At 43.9% G+C, this 19,845-nt stretch overlaps 1 protein-coding gene and 2 long non-coding RNA genes across 6 annotated transcripts in view; 2 read left to right on the top strand and 1 right to left on the bottom strand.

Moving 5' to 3' along the window:
- Window positions 1-1,774: 1,774 nt before the first annotated feature.
- Window positions 1,775-17,706, bottom strand: LOC139312126 (C-type lectin domain family 2 member D-like). 3 transcript variants are annotated; one of them, XM_070936675.1, is made up of 9 exons: window positions 17,639-17,706; window positions 13,300-13,410; window positions 12,409-12,528; window positions 9,641-9,671; window positions 8,357-8,470; window positions 7,130-7,222; window positions 4,475-4,659; window positions 4,281-4,384; window positions 1,775-3,577 (listed from the first exon to the last, which is right to left on the bottom strand). In XM_070936675.1, the coding sequence occupies exons 4-9, from the start codon at window positions 9,657-9,659 to the stop codon at window positions 3,391-3,393; spliced, it is 702 nt and encodes a 233-aa protein (XP_070792776.1). In that variant the 5' UTR covers window positions 9,660-9,671; window positions 12,409-12,528; window positions 13,300-13,410; window positions 17,639-17,706; the 3' UTR covers window positions 1,775-3,390. The 3 variants fall into 3 exon arrangements, with proteins under 3 accessions (XP_070792776.1, XP_070792777.1, XP_070792778.1); XM_070936676.1 differs by lacking the exon at window positions 17,639-17,706 and adding an exon at window positions 17,139-17,223; XM_070936677.1 differs by lacking the exons at window positions 12,409-12,528; window positions 13,300-13,410 and having other exon boundaries at window positions 17,639-17,675.
- LOC139312129 (uncharacterized) lies at window positions 6,018-6,808 on the top strand. The gene is made up of 2 exons (XR_011599975.1): window positions 6,018-6,115; window positions 6,357-6,808. It is a non-coding gene; the product is annotated as an uncharacterized lncRNA (long non-coding RNA).
- The window catches only part of LOC139312128 (uncharacterized), a 33,439-nt gene continuing 30,802 nt past the window's right edge, over window positions 17,209-19,845 (top strand). The window contains exon 1 of one of the 2 annotated variants that reach the window (XR_011599973.1): window positions 17,209-17,310. This is a non-coding gene — a long non-coding RNA (uncharacterized lncRNA). Of the gene's footprint in view, window positions 17,311-17,378; window positions 17,438-19,845 lie in introns of those variants that run through there. The other variant, XR_011599974.1, reaches the window with a different exon arrangement.

Genomic DNA, 19,845 nt, shown 5'->3' with positions numbered 1-19,845 from the left:
TCAAGAGGAACAATCTTGGCTCAAGGGAGCCTTTACCTTAATAATGTAAGACAATACAGAAGGTGTCAGAATTGTGAAATGTAGGCTTGGAAAATAACACAGGGAAATCCGTGAACCTAGTTTTGTGCTGGCTGGGAAGGTTATAAATTGTTTCAACTCCTACCCTCAAAATGATACTATAGAGAAGTGATGGCTAACTTTTGTGCCGTTGCGTGCCAAAAGCGGGAGGAGTGGGGGGGCTCACGCATGCGCGTGCCCACACCCATAATTCAATGTCCCCTTCGTGCCCCACCTCACCCCGCGCTCCCCCTGCTTTTGGCACATGATAGCAAAAAGGTTACTGGTGGGCCTGGCAGGCCCATTATTTGCCCTCCTCAGGCACCAGTTTTTTTGAGCCTGGAGAGGGAGAAAATGGCCTCCCCCCCAAGATGCCCTCTGGAGGCCGGAAACAGCCTGTTTCCTGATTTCCAGTGGAACTGGAAGGCCTGTTTTTCACTCTCCCCAGGCTCCCCAGGCTTTCTTGGAGCCTGGGGAGGGTGAAAACGGCCTTTCCCCCACCCACCCACACAGAGGCCCTCCCGAGGCCAGAAACAGCTTTTGGTGGGACCGGAAGGCCCGAAAATCAGCTGGCTGGAGTGTGCATGAGTGCTGGAGCTGAGCTAGGGCAATGCTCACATGCCCAGAGATATGGCTCCGTGCTCCACTTGTGGCACGTGTGCGATAGGTTCACCATCACAGCTATAGAGCACTGCACACCAGAACAACTAGACACAAGAACAGTTTTTACCCAAATACCATCATCACTTTGCTAAACAAATAATTCCCTCAACCCTGTCAAACTATTCACTAAGTCTGAACTATTATTTTCTCATCGTTCCTATTACCCATCTCCTCCCACTTATGACTGCATTACTGTAACTTGTAGCCGTACCCTTACAATTTATATTGTTTCCTAGTATGATTTGATTGCTTATTTGTACCCTATGACTATCATTAAGTATTGTACCTTATGATTCTTAATGAATGTATCTTTTCTTTTTATGTACACTAAGAGCATATGCACCAAGGACAAATTCCGTGCGTGTCCAATCACACTTAGCTAATAAAGAATTGCATTGTATTGTATTATAAATGGTGATCACATGACCCCAGGAGAGTACAACTCTCAGAAATAAATGTCAGTTGCCAAGCACCTGAATTCTGATCACATGACCATGGGGAATATTGCAACAGTTGTGTCAAAACCGTTCATAAGTCACTTTTTTCAGTACCGTTGCAATTTCAAACTGTGACTAAATGAATGGTTGTAAGTTGAGGACTATTTTATTTTTACACATATACAGTATTTCTGCTGTATGGATATTGGCTAACTGATTTAATCATTTCTGGGACTTACAGTATGCTACCCTCGCCCGCGAGCTTACCTCTCATCCCAAAATTTAGCAGAGGCCATATAGGTGATATATAGACTTCCCCTTAAAAGAAATCTCTGTGTTTAAAGATCATTGAAGGGAGTGTGGAATGACTATAAATAAACATTATTCCTTTTACGACTTTGCCATCTGGAGAGTCAAGAGACTTCTGTAAACTCAATGGAATATACTCTTGATAGAATAGAAATAGAAATATAGAATAGAATAGAATAGAATAGAATAGAATAGAATAGAATAGAATAGAATAGAATAGAATAGAATAGAAGAATAGAATAGAACAGAACAATGAAGCAATTTTGAAAGTGATTGTAATACTACTCTTCTATTTTTCCACCTACTTTTCTTGAAAAACGTGCAATCTGCAGCAGAATCTGAGGGGCTGTAAAACTATCTTAAGTTCTGATTGACACCTAACAGCAATAACTGTTTTAGCAGTTTTTTGTTTGTTTGTTTGTTTGTTTGTTTTTGCTTTAATTTATATGCCGCCCTTTTCCAGAGACTCAGGGAAGCTTACAATGCGTTAAGCAATAGCCTTCATACTTTTGTATATTTATACAAAAGTCAGCTTATTGCCCCCACTGGTCTTCCGGGTGCGTTTCAAGGTGTTGGTTCTCACCTTTAAAGCGCTCCATGGCATAGGGCCAGGATACCTGCGAGACCGCCTGCTACTACTGATAACCTCCCACCGGCCAGTACGCTCGTAAGAGAGGGCCTCCTCAGGGTGCTGTCGGCCAAGCAATGTTGGCTGGCGGCCCCCAGGGGGAGAGCCTTCTCTGTGGGGGCACCCAACCTATGGAATGAACTACCTCCTGGAATACGACTGACCCCAGACCTCTGCGCTTTCCGAAAGGCCCTGAAGACTTATTTATTCCAACAAGCTGGCCTAGCTTAAATGGTTTTAAGGGGGTTTTTAAATTTTCGATTTTATTGATTCTGGGTTTTAAATTGGGAACTTTTCGATTTTGCAGATCTGGGATTTTAAATTGGAAATGCCGATGATTTAATTTATTTTAGTTTTTTCTTTTGTACTATATGTGTTTTAAGTTGGCTGTCCACCGCCCTGAGTCCCCCTGGGGAGAAGAGCAGTATATAAGTTGAATAAATAAATATTTTTTAAAAAACAAAATTGATTTATATGCTGCCCTTCTCCGGAGACTCAGGGCGGCTTACAATGTGCTCAGCAATAGCCTTCATCCTTTTGTATATTTATACAAAGTCAGCTTATTGCCCCCACAACTGGGTCCTCAATTTACCTACCTTAGAAAGGATGGAAGGCTGAGTCAACCTTGAGCCTTGGCGAGATTCGAACCTGCAGTAATTGCAGGCAGCTGGTCTTAATAACCAGCTTAATAACAGGGTGCCTTAGACCACTGTACTACCAAGGCTCAAATCTGCATCCGCCTTTTAATTTTTTTTTTTTTTTTTTTTTTTTTTTTTGTGGTTTTAAAGGCATCCTCCCCTCTTTCTCCTGTAGAAACTTTATCTTTGGAGGAAGAGAAATTGCCTTCTTCCCACGGCATTAGATTTATCAGTGCAGATTGCCGAGGGGGTAAAGAGGAAAATAAGGAGAGTTACTTGCTATAGAATTGTGCTGAAATAAATCCTTCAGTTTCAGCTATCTAGAGATTGCTGACATTTTTGAAATGTTCAAAATGCTTGGAATTTTCTGTTTGTGGCATCTCAGGCTTGTTTTTATCTCTGGGTCCTTTATTTGTTCCTGTTTCAGAGCTTTGCTGCTTCCCACCATTAGGAGGCATTCAGTGCAGTTAAAAGTCCAGGCTCTAAAATACTGGCTAGAAATAGCAATAGCACTTAGACTTGTATACTGCTTCAATTCTAAAGCAAAAATTACTAAAAACTAATTCAGATTAATGTTATTTAAATACAATTCTTGAATTAAATATTTTAGCTTTAAAGAAAAGCTCAGATAAAAAATTAAGACCCCCCTGAGATGCTGTCACTCAATGGCCATATTGCTCTGCCCTCCCCCCCATATTTCTCCCAGCCAGGAGCTCCCCTTCATTCCAGCCTTGCTGTAACTTTCTGGCCGGCTGCAGAGAAAACGTTTCTCCATGGAACATACGGTACTACTGGCCCCTTTTCCATTCAGATATGCACAGAAGCCTTCTCCTCGCACTGGAAACCTGCAAAAAGAACAAGGAATTACCGTACTATCTGCATGGGCAGAAATTAGCACTGCAGAAATGATCCTTCCAGAAAGATTGCCAGCTTTAGAATACAGGGAACATCAGCCAACAGATGTTACATACTATTCCCTGAGCACTTTTCTTCTCTTTTCCTCCCCTTTCAGTGCCTTATTTTTTGCAGAGATAAAGGTAAAGGTTCCCCTCACACATGTGTGCTAGTCGTTCCCGACTCTAGGGGGCGGTGCTCATCTCCGTTTGAAAGCTGAAGAGCCAGCACTGTCCGAAGACGTCTCCGTGGTCATGTGGCTGACATGATTAAACGCCAAAGGCACACAGAACGCTGTTAGCTTCCCACCAAAGGTGGTCCCTATTTTTCTACTTGCATTTTTTTTTACGTGCTTTCGAACTGCTAGGTTGGCAGAAGCTGGGACAAGTAACGGGAGCGCACCCCATTACGCGGCACTAGGGATTTGAACCGCTGAACTGCCAACCTTTCGATTAACAAGCTCAGTGTCTTAGCCACTGAGCCACTGCATCCCTCCTTTTTACAGAGATATTTTACTTTACAAAGATAGCCTTAAATTACCCTCCTTTTTATTATTGTTTCAGCCACTGAAACTGAAGTATGATGTATGTAAATACTTTGAATAGTTAGATAGCTCTATAGATCCTAAAAACAAAGAAATAAAACCTTACTTACTGATTTTTAAACTCTGTGCCATTGGACCATTTCCAGATCTGGTTAACTTTTCTTGAGAGACCAAACCAGTAATGAGAGGAATGGAAAATATCCACCCAAAAATCCTAGGAGAAGGGAGATAATGTATAGTAAAATCCTCATTTAAAAAACTAATTGGAGAAAGAAAGTCTAAGAAATTAGTCATGATTCCTTACCAATTCCTTCTGAGTATCAATCACTGCCAAGGATGCATTAAATGAGGAACAGGTTGTTAAACTGAGAGACCAATTCCTTTCTTCTTTTGATACATAAAGACATTTTCCATGGTATCTAATCCAGGAATTTGGGCAGGCAACCCTTACAAGGGGACGGCAAGGCAAACATGTTTCTGTCTTTTTAACTAGAAGTAAAGCAAAATAGACAAATTATAGAACTCACAAGCAACTACAGTTCTGACAACAAGGTTTAATATTAAGGATCTTCACTTAAATTGTCCCAGCTTCTGCCAACCTAGCAGTTCGAAAGCACGTAAAAAATGCAAGTAGAAAAATAGGGAACACATTTGGTGGGAAGCTAACAGTGTTCCGTGCGCCTTTGGCATTGAGTCATGCCGGCCACATGACCACGGAGACGTCTTCGGACAGTGCTGGCTCTTCGGCTTTGAAACTGAGATGAGCACCGCCCCCTAGAGTCGGGAACGATTAGCACCTATGTGCGAGGGGAACCTTTACTAGTCCTGGGTTAGACACAAAACCCAGTTGAGTTACCTTAGGCCAGTGACTCTCACTCAGACCTTAAGAAGGAGAAGGAGGCAGGGGCAAACCATTTCCAAAGTCTTCCCCCAAAAAACGTGTTTTTGACTGTTGCAACATTCCCTTGGTCACACGATCAAAATTCAGATGCTTGGCAACTGGTTCATATTTAAGATGGTTGCAGTCAGTGGTGAAATCTAAAATTTGTTACTACCGGTTCTGTGGGCATGGCTTGGGGGGGTAATGTGACTGGGTGGACGTGGCCAATTTTTTTTTTTTTTAACTTTTAAAACCATTTTTTCTACCTCCTCGGTGAAGAGGTTGTAAAAAAATGCTTTCAAAAGGCTCTAACAATCCCAGCTGAGCTGCCTGATTGGCAGAGGCTTTTTTTCTTTTAAATGCCTCTGACAAGCCAAGCTGAGTTGCCTGATCATCAGAGGCTTTTTTTTTTTACTTTTAAAAGCATTTTTTCGGCCGAAGAGGTTGTAGAAAAAATGCTTTTAAAAGTTAAAAAAAGCCTCTGATGATTATGTGGCTCAGATGGGCATGGGGGGGGCAGGGATTTTTGCTACCGGTTCTCCGAACCACCCACCTCCATCGCTACCGGATCGGGCAATCCGGTCCGAACCGGGAGCATTTCACCCCTGGTTGCAGTGTCCCGGGGTCATACGATCAGCTCTTGCCATCCTTCTGGCAAGCAAAGTCAATGGGGAAGCTAGATTCACTTAACAAGCACGTTACTACCGTAACTTAACAACTGCAATGATTTGCTTAACAACCGTGGCAAGAAAGATCGTAAAATGGGGCAAAACACAACTTAACAAATGCCTCGCTTAAGAACATAAATTTGGGGCTCAATGGTGGTCGTAAGTTGAGAACGACTGTATTTGGGTTTGTGCGATAAGACAAGAGAAATGGTCAAGAATGAAAAGGCATTAAAATCAAATGCAAGTTTGTTTATGTTGGATCGTGTTATCTTCTTCCTGTTCCCCAGAGCCATGGTGGTGCAGTGGTTCGAATGCAGTATTGCAGGCTGATTCTGACCACTGCTAGGAGTTCGATCCTGACCCTCCGAAGGTTGACTGAGCCTTCCATCCTTCCAAGGTGGGTAAAATGAGGACCCAGATTGTTGGGGGCAATATGCTGACTCTGTAAACCGCTTAAGAGAAGGCCATAAAAGCATTATGAAACGGTATGTAAGTCTAAGTGCTATTGCTATTTCTATGTTGGCTTGTCCTAACTTTCACATAGCAATCTTCCCTTCCTGGGGCATTTGTGAGTGTCAAAAATGTCCAGAGGCAATGATAGCAGTGCAATAACTTTCTTGCTTTTTTTGAATATACAGGCAACATTTGACACGCCTTACAAAGACACTCTAACGCTCTTCCGGAAGGCACTGAAGACCTGGCTCTGCCAGCAGGCCCAGAGAACCCAGATGGGGAACCCAGATGGAGGCTTGTGTGGTGTTGTTGCTGGGGTGAGGGGCTTCTATATTATTTTATTAATTTATTTTTCATTATTCTTCTATTAGTTTTGCTTTCTTCTCTTATCGTAGGTTTTTGTATGCATTTTTAATAGTGATAGTGGATGTGATTTCACTGAGCTATGGCTGCAATTTGAGAAACTTGGTTTACATAGGAAAATACCCTGTTGAAAAATGTATGTATGTATGTATGTATGTATGTATGTATGTATGTATGTATGTATATGATGATTTTATATTCCTGTAAGCCGCCTTGCCAAGTGTGAATAGGTGACAATATAAATTTTCTAAATAAATAAATAATCTGGGTTCAACTGACTGGCACAAACATAATTTTGATTTATTTATTTATTGATTGATTTTATTGATTGATTGATTGATTGATTATTGAATTATAAGTATGAAGGCTATTGCTTAATGCATTGTAAGCTGCCCTGAGTCTCCGGAGAAGGGCGGCATATAAATCAAATATATATATATATATATTTGACACTCTCTACTCCTGGTTGCTGATACTTCCTTCCGTATCATTCTGTGGCTTAAATGTAATCATTCATGCATGGGATGATCTTGATTTAAACAATAATAACAACAAAACAAAGGAGAAAGTTAAATAGAAATCTCTCCTTACTTACCAGCCAATGAAATGATAATAATGATCAAAGCTGCAATTACAACAACCGCTCCTACGGTGAATAGTTTGTCTGAAATGCACTTAGGTATGAGAGCTGAAAAACAGACAGAAAAATATTAGGACGTGAAGTTATGATTTTATTTATATTATTTATTCTTTTGACAGACTAAATTAGTAGACCTATGAAATGCTGTGGACATAGTATATTTAGACTTCAGCAAGGCATTTGAGAAAGTAGACCACAACCTACTTCTTGGTAAACTAGAAAAATGTGAGATAGACGGCATCACCGCCAGATGCATTTCTGTTGTTAAGTGAAACATTTATTAAGTGAATTTGCCCCATTTTATGACTTGGCTCTGGAGTGGCTAATAGCCTACGTCCTTCTCACATTTGTGGGAGACACACAGTCAATCTCAATCCCATCACTCTTAAATGCTGAACAGCCCTGCCAGAAGAAAAAGCTGGCAACAATTGTAAACGTCTTATCCAAGTCCTAAAATGTAATATAACAATGTATATAGTTCAGGTATAGAACAGCAGAATGGAAAATAAAGCATGCCATCCCAACTTCCTCATCTTCTCCAAAAGCATTACAAAAATTAACCAGATCTTGTTCTTTGAGACAAAGGTATCAACATCAATTCCTTCTTCCCCTTTGGATGGATGATCTGGACTTCCCTCTCAAACTCTAATGGCCAAAAGTCAATGGCAGGGTTTTTGCCCTGGAAATACCTATTAAGGTGATGTAGAGAACTCACAAAACGTAGTGTTGGCCCTAAAGCCAGTTTTGTGTGAAAGTCTGTAGAGATTCTCAGTCAACCAAGTCATGGTTGTCCCAAAGGTGCTTTTTTTGGACTTTCTTATTTTATCTTTGAAGACATTTTGCTTCTCATCCAAGAAGCTTCTTCAGCTCTGGATAGTGGAGAATGGAAGCAAGGAATATAAATCCTTCTATTCCCCACCATCCTGTCAGAGATGAAGAAGCTTCTTGGATGAGAAGCAAAACGTCTTCAAACAAAAAACAAGAAAGTCCAGTTGCCTCCTGAAAAAGCACCTTTGGGACAGTTTTGTGTGACGTTTTTCTTCTTAAAAGAACGCACAGACCCAAAGTCTTCTCCATAAAACCAGGGGGGAAAGAATAAAGAATCCTAATTTTTACTTAAGTGTGGCACAGCTCCACCCACGTTAACATTTTCCCCTCAAAGGGACCCGGGCAAGTGTTCACCTTTGTTGTGGCCAGCATTTCTTGCATTCTTTCCATCACAGCTTCCAGGAGAAGATGTAGTTGTCATCTCAGGAGTCAAACAATCACAGTATCGAGAAACTCCTTCTACCAATACTGGAAGGCAGAAGACAATACATGGAAGATGTAGTTGTCACCTCAGGAATCAAATGATCACAACACCCCAGAATCTCTTTCTGCCCCTAAAGGAAGGCAAGACCCCCCAAGAATGGTCTAGTTTTGCTCTTGGGAAGACACTGCCCCCAATACCCAAATAGGGCTCTGTATCTTTCTCAAGTCAAAACAATTTAAAGAAATACTTTAGGTAGCTGAAACTCATAAGATCCCCAAATCCTGCACTGCTGAAAGTTCACAAGCAGAACTTAAGGTGACTGCCAAAAACTTCATGAGTGTTGATCATTTTGCAACATTTCATATTAGGAAGTGGTGCCCATGTCAAAGGACAAAATGGGGCCTAGATCTGGGGTATTTCCATTGCTATTTTGGGGGACATATTGGAAGACCTTCTTGCTTTTGCACAAGAAGGTATGAATGATCTTCTAAGCTTTAAGATCATCACGCATAGATGAGTAGTGGGATTCAAAAATTTTTACTACTGGTTCTGTGGGTGTGGCTTGGTGAGCGTGGCATGGCATGGCATGGCATGGCTTGGTGGGCGTGGCAGGGGAAGGTTACTGTAAAATCTCCATTCCCACCCCACTCCAGGGGAAGGTTATTGCAAAATCCCCATTTCCTCCCGATCAGCTGGGACTCGGGAGGCAGAGAATAGATGGGGCGGGGCCAGTCAGAGGTGGTATTTACCAGTTTAACTATTCAAAATTTCCACTACCGTTTCTCCAAAACTGGTCAGAACCTGCTGAAACCCACCTCTGACATAGATCATCTGGAACAGTCCTCTCAAATGTTCTTCCCGGTTCACCAGATTTAGAATATTTGTTTCCAATATAGCTCTTATAGCATAAGAGTGAAGGGTGACTGAAGGAAACAATCCTGGTGGTAACCAGTTCTCTTACCAGTTTTCTCAAGTTCTAACTTGAACCTAGTCATCTCCAGATATTGCAAATCAAAACTTTTGCCTATCCAAGTTTGCTCTTTCAATTCATGCCTGCCTTGCATCTTTTGTGATTCCTTTGCTTAGAATAGACAGCAAAGTTTTTAGCCATAGAATTAATTAAGAGTTTTCCTCTGATTTCATCAGTATTCTAGGACTTTTCTCTCGCTTTCTATAGTTCTGAGATAGGTGAAAGAAAGATCTGAATGCCTCACCTTTAATTTCTTCTGGCATCTTCTAAGTTGTCTGTTTAAAAAAAAAAAATCAGGATTCAGACTGCATGGAAAGAAATTGGTATCACTCATTCCTGCGTGCACTATTTTTGACATATTTAAGATTTAATATAAAGATTAAATGGAAAGACCAACTAATAACAGCAGATATCAAAATCAGCCTCAGTACCAGTGGTGGAATTCAATTTTTTTTTACTATCGGTTCTGTGGGTGTGGCTTGATCAGCATGGCAGGGGAAGGTTACTGCAAAATCTCCGTTCCCACCCCACTCTGGGCCAGCCAGAAGTGATATTTGCCGGTTCTCCAAACTACTCAAAATTTCTGCTACCGGTTTTCCCGAACCTGCTGAATAGCACCCCTGCACAGTACTGACAACGAACAAATGGTAGTATTCGACAGCTTTTGCCTTGTAGGATCAACTGTTAATAGCAAAGGAACAAGGAGTCAAGAAATTAGACATACAGCAGTGCTTGGCAAAAGAGACATGAAGCTCCTATAAAAATAAAACAAGAAATCAATTTCTAAGATATTATTTGGGGAAATTAAGCATGAAGATTGTTAAAACTAAAAGTAAAGTTGGTTTATTTGATTAAGATCAGAGTAGATGGACTTTTGCTAACTCGACTAAGTGAAGAGGTTTTAAATATGTGTTTATAGAAAAAGAGATGAGATACAGGAAGAAGAGATATACGGGAAGAAGACAGGGGTGGGCTGCTGGGGGTTCGGGAGAACATCTAGCTAAGATTCTGTGCAGTTCGGAGAACCTCCAAATCCCACTCCTGGCTGGGCCCACCCACCCCTCCCAGGGGTCCCCACGCGGCCCCTTTTGGATGCAGGTAAGTGCAGGGCATGCACGGCGGTTCGGGGAAGGCGAAAAACGGGCCTACCAGAAATTGGAGAAGAACTCCAGAGGGCCTCCAGAGCCCAGGTAAGGCAAAAACGCCCCCCCCCCCCCGTGTCAGCCTTCGCTTGTTTTATTGCTTGATTACTCGGGTGCCATTGTAATGGGGGGAGAGGAGGGAGCTGTTTGAATGTCTGGGAAGGGGGAAGTGAGCTGGTGGAGAAGAGGGAAGGAAGTTTTCTTCAGCGTTTTCTATGCAGCTGGGAAGAACGCTGATAACCACTCAAGGTCAACCGTCGTAGCATACCAGGAGGATGGCACCATTGGAAGCTGCATCCCACATGACCCCTGGGGGGATGTGGATTGGATAATCCTGACTGGATAATTGGGGGGGAGGGTTTTAAGGATGCTGTCTATATGTGATTTTCACGCCTATTGCCTCAGACCTTGCTTTTCTTTGGTTGCATTCAGTTCATACTCAGTAAAAGTACCTTTCTCTTCGAAAATGGAGTCGGGGTTTTTTTCTTTCTTGAGTACTGAAAGGAGGCACACCTGACATGGTGTGCCTCCTTTGTGGTGCAGGAGGCCAACTGGGCCACGCCCACCCAGCAATCAGGCAAAGAACCTTTTGCTAAAATTTTGAAGCCCACCCCTGGAAGAAGACATATTTGGCTGAAATGTTAGAGGTGATAATTTATTAAAACTGTTTATACCAGGGGTGGGTTCTAAATTTTTTTACTACCGGTTCTGTGGGCGTGGCTTATTTTGTGGGTGTGGCTTGATGGTCATGTGACAATTCTTTAGGATTTAGCAGAGGTCCTGGTCTACCAGGCTTTTAACTGCTTGCAGAGCTGTACCGATCTACCCATTTATTTTTTGCAGTCACCTGTCTACCCATTTATTTTTGCAGGCACTGATCTACTCATGTATTTTTGCAGGCATCGGTCTACTCATTTGTTTTCTTTTAACACTGATCAGCTGTAGGGCGGCCCTTTGAAGCCCCCAGGCAAGAGTTTAAACAGTTTTTTTTCCCTCTAGTCATCAGCTGGGACTCAGGAGGCAGCAACAGATTGGGGGTGGGGCCAAATAAAAGGTAAGAATAACGCGGGGGTGGGGGGGGGAATGGGGGTGGGGGCAGAACCGGTTCGGTGACGTCATATTGTCACCGCTACCGGCTCGGGAGAACTGGGCTGAACCGGGAGGAACCCACCACTGATTTATACATATTATGGAGAAGAAAGTACTTTTTTCCTATATTTTCTTTCTTCCTTCACTCTCTGCACTTTCTACTTCCTTTTTATTTATTTATTTTACTTTGGTTTTAGTTCTTATGGTTTTAACTGTAACGTTTAACAAAATGATCACAAAAGCTTTTAAAGAAAACCTATTTTTCCTCCATTGCAGTGGGAGTCCTCACAATCGAAATGTCCTCACAGTCACAAAAAGGGCTGTTTCTTCATGCTGCCCACAGCAGGAATCTCATCACAAGACTAGAAAACACACCTACTCACCATAATGTACTAAACGAGTCCTACTAATAATTGCACCGCAATATCCTTAGCACACGTGTGATCCAAACTAGTGCACACCCTGCTTGCAAAATAAAGCCCCCAAACACGCAGGACCCCTGCACAAACTCTAGTCTCTCCGAAGCAAAGCTGTTGATGGAAAACAATTCACCCTCAGGCAAAGGAGCCTGCACAAGCCTCAAAAAAAAAAGGGGGGGCATGCAACTGCACCGAGTCTCAGCCATGAAATGCAAGTAGTCCTCGACTTACAACAGTTTGTTTAGTGAACATTCAAAGTTACAACGGCATTGAAAAAAGTATAACTGTTTTTCACACTTATGACCATTGCAGCATCCCCACAATCATGTGATCAAAATTGAGACATTTCAGAACTGACTCACGTTTATGACGACTGCAGTGTCCTGGGGGGGGTGGGTGTGGGTGATATGATCCCCTTCTGCGATCTTCTGACAAGTCAACGGGGATTGTGATACTAACAACTGCGGTGATTCGCTTTACAACTGTGGCAAGAAAGGTTGTAAAATGGGGCAAAACTCACCTAACAAATGTTTCATTTAGCGACAGAAACGTTGGGCTCAATTATAGCCTAAACTGAGGACTGCCTATATGCCCAACTCTGGGAGACCCAACTGCTGTGCAGGCAGCCCGTTCAGTTTTGTTAGGCTGCAGCCAGGAGCCCACCCACACCTGCATGCTTATCCCGCCTCTTCCACAATATTTGTTCCAGGCAAGAAGCAACCGCTTGGCCTCCACATTATGCAAAGTAACCCACCCCTCCCTTCTTTCCTGCTGCGCTGAGCCCAAAAGCTGGCAGCCCTTCAGAGCTGCTTTTTTCCACTCTTTGCACATCGCCTGCAGATTACAAGGCGGTTAACACAGATAGAAAGAGAGAGAAAAAAAAATCGATAGGTAAACTTATTTTACCTATCGATTTTTTAACCAACCGCACTCAATGTGTAGTCCTCAATGGAACTGCATCTACACAGAGGGGAGTATGCAGTGGAGTACCCCAGGGCTCTGTTTTAGGCCCAGTACTCTTCAACATCTTCATCAATGACTTGGACGAGGGGATAGATGGGGAACTCATCAAATTTGCAGATGACACCAAGCTGGCAGGAATAGCCAACACTCCAGAAGGTAGGCTCAAGATACAGAAGGATCTTGACAGACTTGAACATTGGGTGCTATCTAACAAAATGAAATTCAACAGTGAAAAAAGCGGGGCTCTACATTTAGGCAAAAAAACAAAACAAAATGCACAGGTATCGTACCTTGCTCAATAGTAGTAACTGTGAGAGGGATCTTGAAGTCCTAGTGGACAACCATTTAGATATGAGCCAGCAGTGTGCAGCGACTGCCAAAAAAGCCAACACAGTTCTGGGCTGCATAAACAGAGGAATAGAATCAAGATTACGTGAAATGTTAATACCACTTTGTAAGGCCACACTTGGAATATTGCATTCAGTTTTGGTCGCCACGATGTAAAAAAGATGTGGAGACTCTAGAAAGAGTGCAGAGAAGAGCAACAAAGATGATTAGGGGACTGGAGGCTAAAACATATGAAGAACGGTTGCAGCAACTGGATATGTCTAGTTTAATGAAAAGAAGGACTAGGGGAGACATGATAGCAGTGTTCCAATATCTCAGGGGCTGCCACAAAGAAGAGGGAGTCAAACTATTCTCCAAAGCACCTGAGGGCAGGACAAGGAGCAATGGGTGGAAACTAATCAAGGAGAGAAGCAACTTAGAACTAAGGAGGAATTTCCTGGCAGTTAGAACAATTAACCAGTGGAACAACCTGCCTGCAGAAGTTGTGAATGCTCCAACACTGGAAATTTTGAAGATGATGTTGGATAACCATTTGTCTGAAGTGGTGTAGGGTTTCCTGCCTGGGCAGGGGGTTGGACTAGAAGACCTCCAAGATCCCTTCCAACTCTGTTATTCTATTTCTATTTGCCTCTCCCTTGTTCTGGTTTGCGCCTAAAAAGGCTCGATCACCATGTAGAGTGCAGCCAAAAAACCATAGGGAAATCTCCGATAGCCCTGACAGCAGTTGCCTCTGGCGCCAAGAGCGGGACTGGCCTTCTGCGGACTGCGAGGAAAACCAGATTCACTTAACAACCATATTACTAACTTAACAACGGCAGTGATACACTTAACAAATGTGGTAAGAAAAGTCTTAAAATGGGACAAAACTCAAAACAAATTTCTCACTTAGCAACATAAATTTTGGGCTCAATTGTGGTCATAAGTTGGGGACTACCTGTATTAAGAGTGTCAAGTTCTTTTATAGGATATAGAAACAAATGATATATTTAATACATCAGAAAACAAGTGACAATAAATAATAAAAGACACCAATTATATGTGTGACTTGAACAATAGAAAACATTGATTCTAGATAACTGTGTTTCACTGAAAACAAGACCTATCCCGAAAATAAGCCCTAGCTTTTTATGTGTGCACCTAATATAAGCTCTACCCACCTACCCCCCAATAAGTCCTAGTTAAGACCCTGCTCACTTCATCCCACCGTCTGGTTGCTCACTGCTGCAACAGGGCAGAACAGCATGTGTTACATGGGTGCCATGAAGTGAGGCAAGGCACACAGAGGGGGGGTGGAGCTCCCCCATGCACCTACTTACCTCAGGACCTCTGCAGCCAGGCCAGTCCCCACTCAGCAACCTTCCCCCACTCATTCAATGACCCAGCTGCCCACCCACCTCTTCCCTTTCATTCCCCTTCCAAGCTGGACCCCCATGCTAGGGAGGATGGGTGGGGGAGGCTCAGTTGACTTACCAGTCCCCCTCCACCGTGTTGGAGCCAGAGGGAGTGACAGCAAAAGACTCCGCTGCTGCTGCGCAACAGCCGTGTCCACCACTGAAGGGGCTTTCTTCGGTCCTGACCGCCCATGCTTCACCTCGCAGATTACTTGCCCAGCGGCAGCCTCCTCCTCCTTTCCCTCCACCAACTCTCCTGTAGCTTGCATCGTGATAGGGTGGCACAAGCCTCCCCAGCCATCTCCCCCTGCCTACCAGACAGCTGCTGAAGCTGCCCGTCTGTACCCTCTCACCATCTGCTTGCCCACTGCCCTAGGTTTACAGGGCTGCCCAAAGCAGTGCCGGTGGAATGCACCTTCAGGCCAGGAGAGTGGCGTGGATAGTTGGGGGAAGCTGAATGACCAGGCAGCGCAAATCTCCCCTGCTGCCTCCCTCTGCCTGCCACACTCTTTCCTTTTGCAAACAGACAAAGCTTCCAGTCTCTGTCAGTTCTGTTGGGGCAAAAAGTGTTGGGGTGCCTATGGGGCGCTTGGGAATGGAGTGAATTCACTCCATTCCCAAGTGCTCCATTAGCAAGCAGATGAAGCTTTTACTCTCCATCAGTTCTCCGTCCAGGCAAAAAGTGTTTGGGCGCCTATGGAGAAACACGGGTAATATTCCAAAAGTGGCAAATTTATGGGTTAATTTATTCTTTGGCAGCTGGGTTTGTATCTTTTTTTTCTTTTTTTTTTTATATGCCGCCCTTCTCCGGAGACTCAGGGCGGCTTACAATGTGTTAAGCAATAGCCTTCATACTTTTGTATATTTATACAAAGTCAGCTTATTGCCCCCACAAACTGGGTCCTCATTTTACCTACCTTTGAAAGGATGGAAGGCTGAGTCAACCTTGAGCCTGGTGAGATTCGAACTTACAGTAATTGCAGACAGCTGGTGTTAATCACAATGCTATCAGTCTGCTGAGCCACCAGGCCTGGTGGCTTAAAACTTGCAAACCTATTCGGGAACATTCAGAATACTCTGTCTATTGTGCAGTTGCCCAAAATATAAGCCCTCATATGACCAAAAAATGTCCTTGGCTAAGAAGGGAAAAACATGTTTCCTTAAAGTTAAAAAAAAACCCTGCCGTGTTAAAAGTGCTAATATCACCTTTTAAAATGCTAATAATACAGTCTCAAGTTTGAGACAATCTGATCCCTAGTACCTGTGACTATAACAAAGGCTGTTTCGTGGAAAAGAAAAATCAGTAAATCACATCAAACACGACTTAACAATTGAGCACAGAATCTATGTTGCTAAGTTAGGAATTTGTTAAATGAGTTTTGCCCTACTTTACGACTTTTTTAAGTGAATCACTTCAGTTGTTAAATTACTAACACAGTTGTTAAGTAAATCTGCCTTCCCCATTGGCTTTGCTTGTCAGAAAGTTGCAAAAGTGGATCACATGATCCCAGGGCATTGCAACTGTCATAAATGTGAGTTTGTTGCCCAGCATCTGAATTTTGATCCTGTGACCATGGGGATGCTGCCACGGTCGTAAGTATGGGAAATGGTCATAAGTCACTTTTTTCAGTGCTTTTGTAACTTTGAATGATCATTAAACAGACTGTTGTAAATCTGTGTATCTACAGCAGGATCTATACTATACAACCCACTGAAGACTCAAATCCAACAATATTTAAACGGACAATATTAAAGGGTTTATGCAACCATAAGTAAGACACTTAAATTGGGACTACAAAGCCCTGCATAAGTTTAAAATAGATGCTATCCATAGTAAATCTTAATAGCCTTTCTGATCAGGATTGAACAACAATGCTGTAAGGTTCTGCATACAGAAAAGAGGTGAGATATGGGGAGATCTTCTGCTGAAATAGTAGAGAAAGTGATTAAGTTATTAAAATTATATTATTTATTTATAAAGTTGAAGTTATTTCTTTAAACATTTCCATCCTTGCTTGCACATTTTAATTTCTCTTTTTACTTTGTGTAGTTCCTATGCTTTTAACTGCTATGTTCCATAACATTATTGCAAAAATGTTTTAAGGAAAACGAGTTTTCCTTCCTGGCCCAAGTCGCAAAAAGCTTTTACCGTGTGCTTCATACAGCACGAGACGCATCACAACAGTAGAGAAAATGTACTAAGCTAGTTCTACTAATCACTGCATTACAGGTATCCTTAGCAGGCGCAACTTCGTGCAACACCCCCTGCTTGCAAAATACAATCCCCAAACCCAGAGAACCCCTACACGAACTCTTAAATTTCTCCACCTCGAAGTTATTGCTGGGAATAAACCCCGAGGATTAACCCTCACGCTAAAGGGGTCTCCAACCTTGGCAACTTGAAGCCTGGAGGACTTCAACTCCCAGAATTCCCCAGCCAGCTAAAGGACGGCCAGGCTTTTGCGCAACCCTCAAAGGAGGCCGTGCAGCCCCGCTGCGAGACCGCCGCGAAATACGATCTGTTAGGCCTTCAAAGCCTTGGGGCTCTTTGCCTTAAAAAAGGTAACCCGCCCCTCCTTTCCTATCAATTGCGCTGCCCATTTTTTTTTTTTTATTCTAGGTCTCCTGCAGCAGATCGTGCACAGTGCTTAACGCGGCTGGCAGGAAAAAGAATTGCTCGGCGAGGGAGGTTTGGAAAACTTTTTCATCTTTCCCTTGTTCGGAACTGCGGATAAAGTGGCGCGGCCGCATAATAGAGCAGGGAAATCCCCCGCGCCTGGCGGCAGCAGCTGTCTCCCCCACCAAAAGTGGGGCTGACTTTCCGAGGACGGCGAGGGGAGCTTCCCCACCCCCCATCCCGTCAGAACCAGAGCCGGGCCCCCTTCCCCACCTGAGCATGCAGCGCCCGAGAGCTTCTTTCCTCTTCTCACATTTTGTAGTGTTGAGCCTAAATCATACTCATAATCATACTTCCTCCCCCTCCCATTCCCAGGGTCGCTGAGTCCCGGTCATTTGCAAAACAACATCCGTCTGTAATCCTCCAATCCCCTCCTTTTTTCCTTTCGCTTTTGCAACAGAAGCGCAACATTCCCCCTCGAGTTGGGCTTCCCAATTTTGTCAAGATTTGGGATTTCAGTTCCCAGAACGTCCCAGGCCCTCCTTTCTTAAGGTTGCCAAGCTTGGCATATGCTGCCCCCGAGCGCTCTCCTTTTATTCCTGCCTTCTCCACGAATACATTCTGACCCCACTTGGAACAATTTAAAGCCAATTAATCTGCAGCCACCCCACTAGTTATAGGCTGACTAGTGCTTTCACCCCCCCCCCCGCACCCCAAGAAGTCCTATCCTTGTTGATGTGGGGTGGAGGCAGGGGTGAAATTCAGCAGGTTCTGACAGGTTCTGGAGAACCGGTAGCGGAAATTTTGAGTAGGTTGGAGAACCGGCAAATACCACCTCTGGCTGGCCCCAGAGTGGGGTGGGAATGGAGATTTTGCCATATCCTTCCCCCAGGAGTGGGGAGGGAATGGAGATTTTGCAGTATCGTTCCCCTGGAGTGGGGTGGGAATGGAGATTTTGCAAAATCCTTCCCATGGAGTGGGGTGGGAATGGAGATTTTGCAGTATCCTTCCCCTGGAGTGGGGAGGGAGTGGGGATTTTGCAATATCCTTACCCTGGAGTGGGTGGGAATGGAGATTTTGCAGTATCCTTCCCCTGGAGTGGGTTGGGAATGGAGATTTTGCAATATCCTTTCCCCACGAGTGGGAGGGAATGGAGATTTTGCAGTATCCTTCCCCTGGAGTGGGCTGGGCATGGATATTATGCAATATCCTTTCGCCAGGAGTGGGAGGGAATGGAGATTTTGCAGTATCCTTCCCCTGGAGTGGGCTGGGCATGCAGATTATGCAATATCCTTCCCCTGGAGTGGGGAGGGAATAGAGATTTTGCAGTATCCTTCCCCCAGGACTGGGGAGGGAATGGAGATTTTGCAGTATCCTTCCCCTGGAGCGGGCTGGGCATGGAGATTTTGCAATATCCTTCCCCCAGGACTGGGGAGGGAGTGGGGATTTTGCAGTATCCTTCCCCTGGAGTGGGGAGGGAATGGGGATTTTGCAATATCCTTCTCGAAGAGTGGGATGGGAATGGAGATTTTGCAAAATCCTTTCCCCAGGAGTGGGAGGGAATGGAGAATTTGCAATATCCTTCCCATGGAGTTCTTCCTCTCCCCGCGTTTTGCAGCGTTGAGCCTAAATTATACTCCTCCTCCCCCCCACCTCCCAGGGTCGCTGAGTCCGGGTCCTTTGCAAAACCACCTCCCTCTGTAACTCCTCCAATCCCTGCCACTTTCCCTTTCGCAACTGAAGTGAATTCCCCTTCAAGTTGTGCTTCCCAATTTTGTCAAAATTTGGGATTTCAGTTCCCAGAACCACCCAGGCCCTCCTTTCTTAAAGTTGGCAAAGGCTGCCCCAGAGCGCTCTCCCTTTATTCCTGCCTTCTCCACGAATACATTTGACCCCTAATATATATCAGCTGATTGCCAAAGACGACTCCACGAGAAGTAATTAACATCTGAGGTAACTTCTTTATTAACTCAAACAGGAGACCATAACACGTTCTCCTCAGAACAGAACAGAGAACAAACGCTGACAGTTCTTATATACTCGCTGTCAGCGTGGCTAACCAATCAGAATCTTTCCCCCTTCTGTACACTCCAATAGGGGGCTCAAACTAGGGAACCTTCTCAGTACACAACAACCCCACTTGGAACAATTTAAAGCCAATTAGCCCCCCCCTCCCAGTTATAGGCTGGCTAGTGATTCACACATCCCCATGGTGATGGAGGGGAAAAAAAGCAAAGACAAAATCTATTCGTGGGCAATACCTTCTATGGGGCCAACTCTAAGAACTGGAAAACTTGAAGTTCTTTTAGGAAGCCGAATGAAAGCATCCCAGGCAGGTGGCCATTTAAACTTTTCACTAACCGTTTCAAGGAACCACTTTGGTAGTCAGACCCCAGAGCTCCCCTTCCCCAGCTGAGCGTGTGTGAGTTTTCCGCGGGCCGCCCATGAGGTCAATATTGAGAAAAGACACGGACACGAGT

The sequence above is a fragment of the Pituophis catenifer genome, unplaced genomic scaffold, assembly GCF_029215685.1.
Source record: "Pituophis catenifer annectens isolate HBS135680 unplaced genomic scaffold, rPitCat1.0.hap2 SCAF_2, whole genome shotgun sequence".
In the NCBI taxonomy this organism is placed as follows: domain Eukaryota; kingdom Metazoa; phylum Chordata; class Lepidosauria; order Squamata; family Colubridae; genus Pituophis; species Pituophis catenifer.
This window is presented reverse-complemented; position numbering and strand designations above follow the sequence as displayed.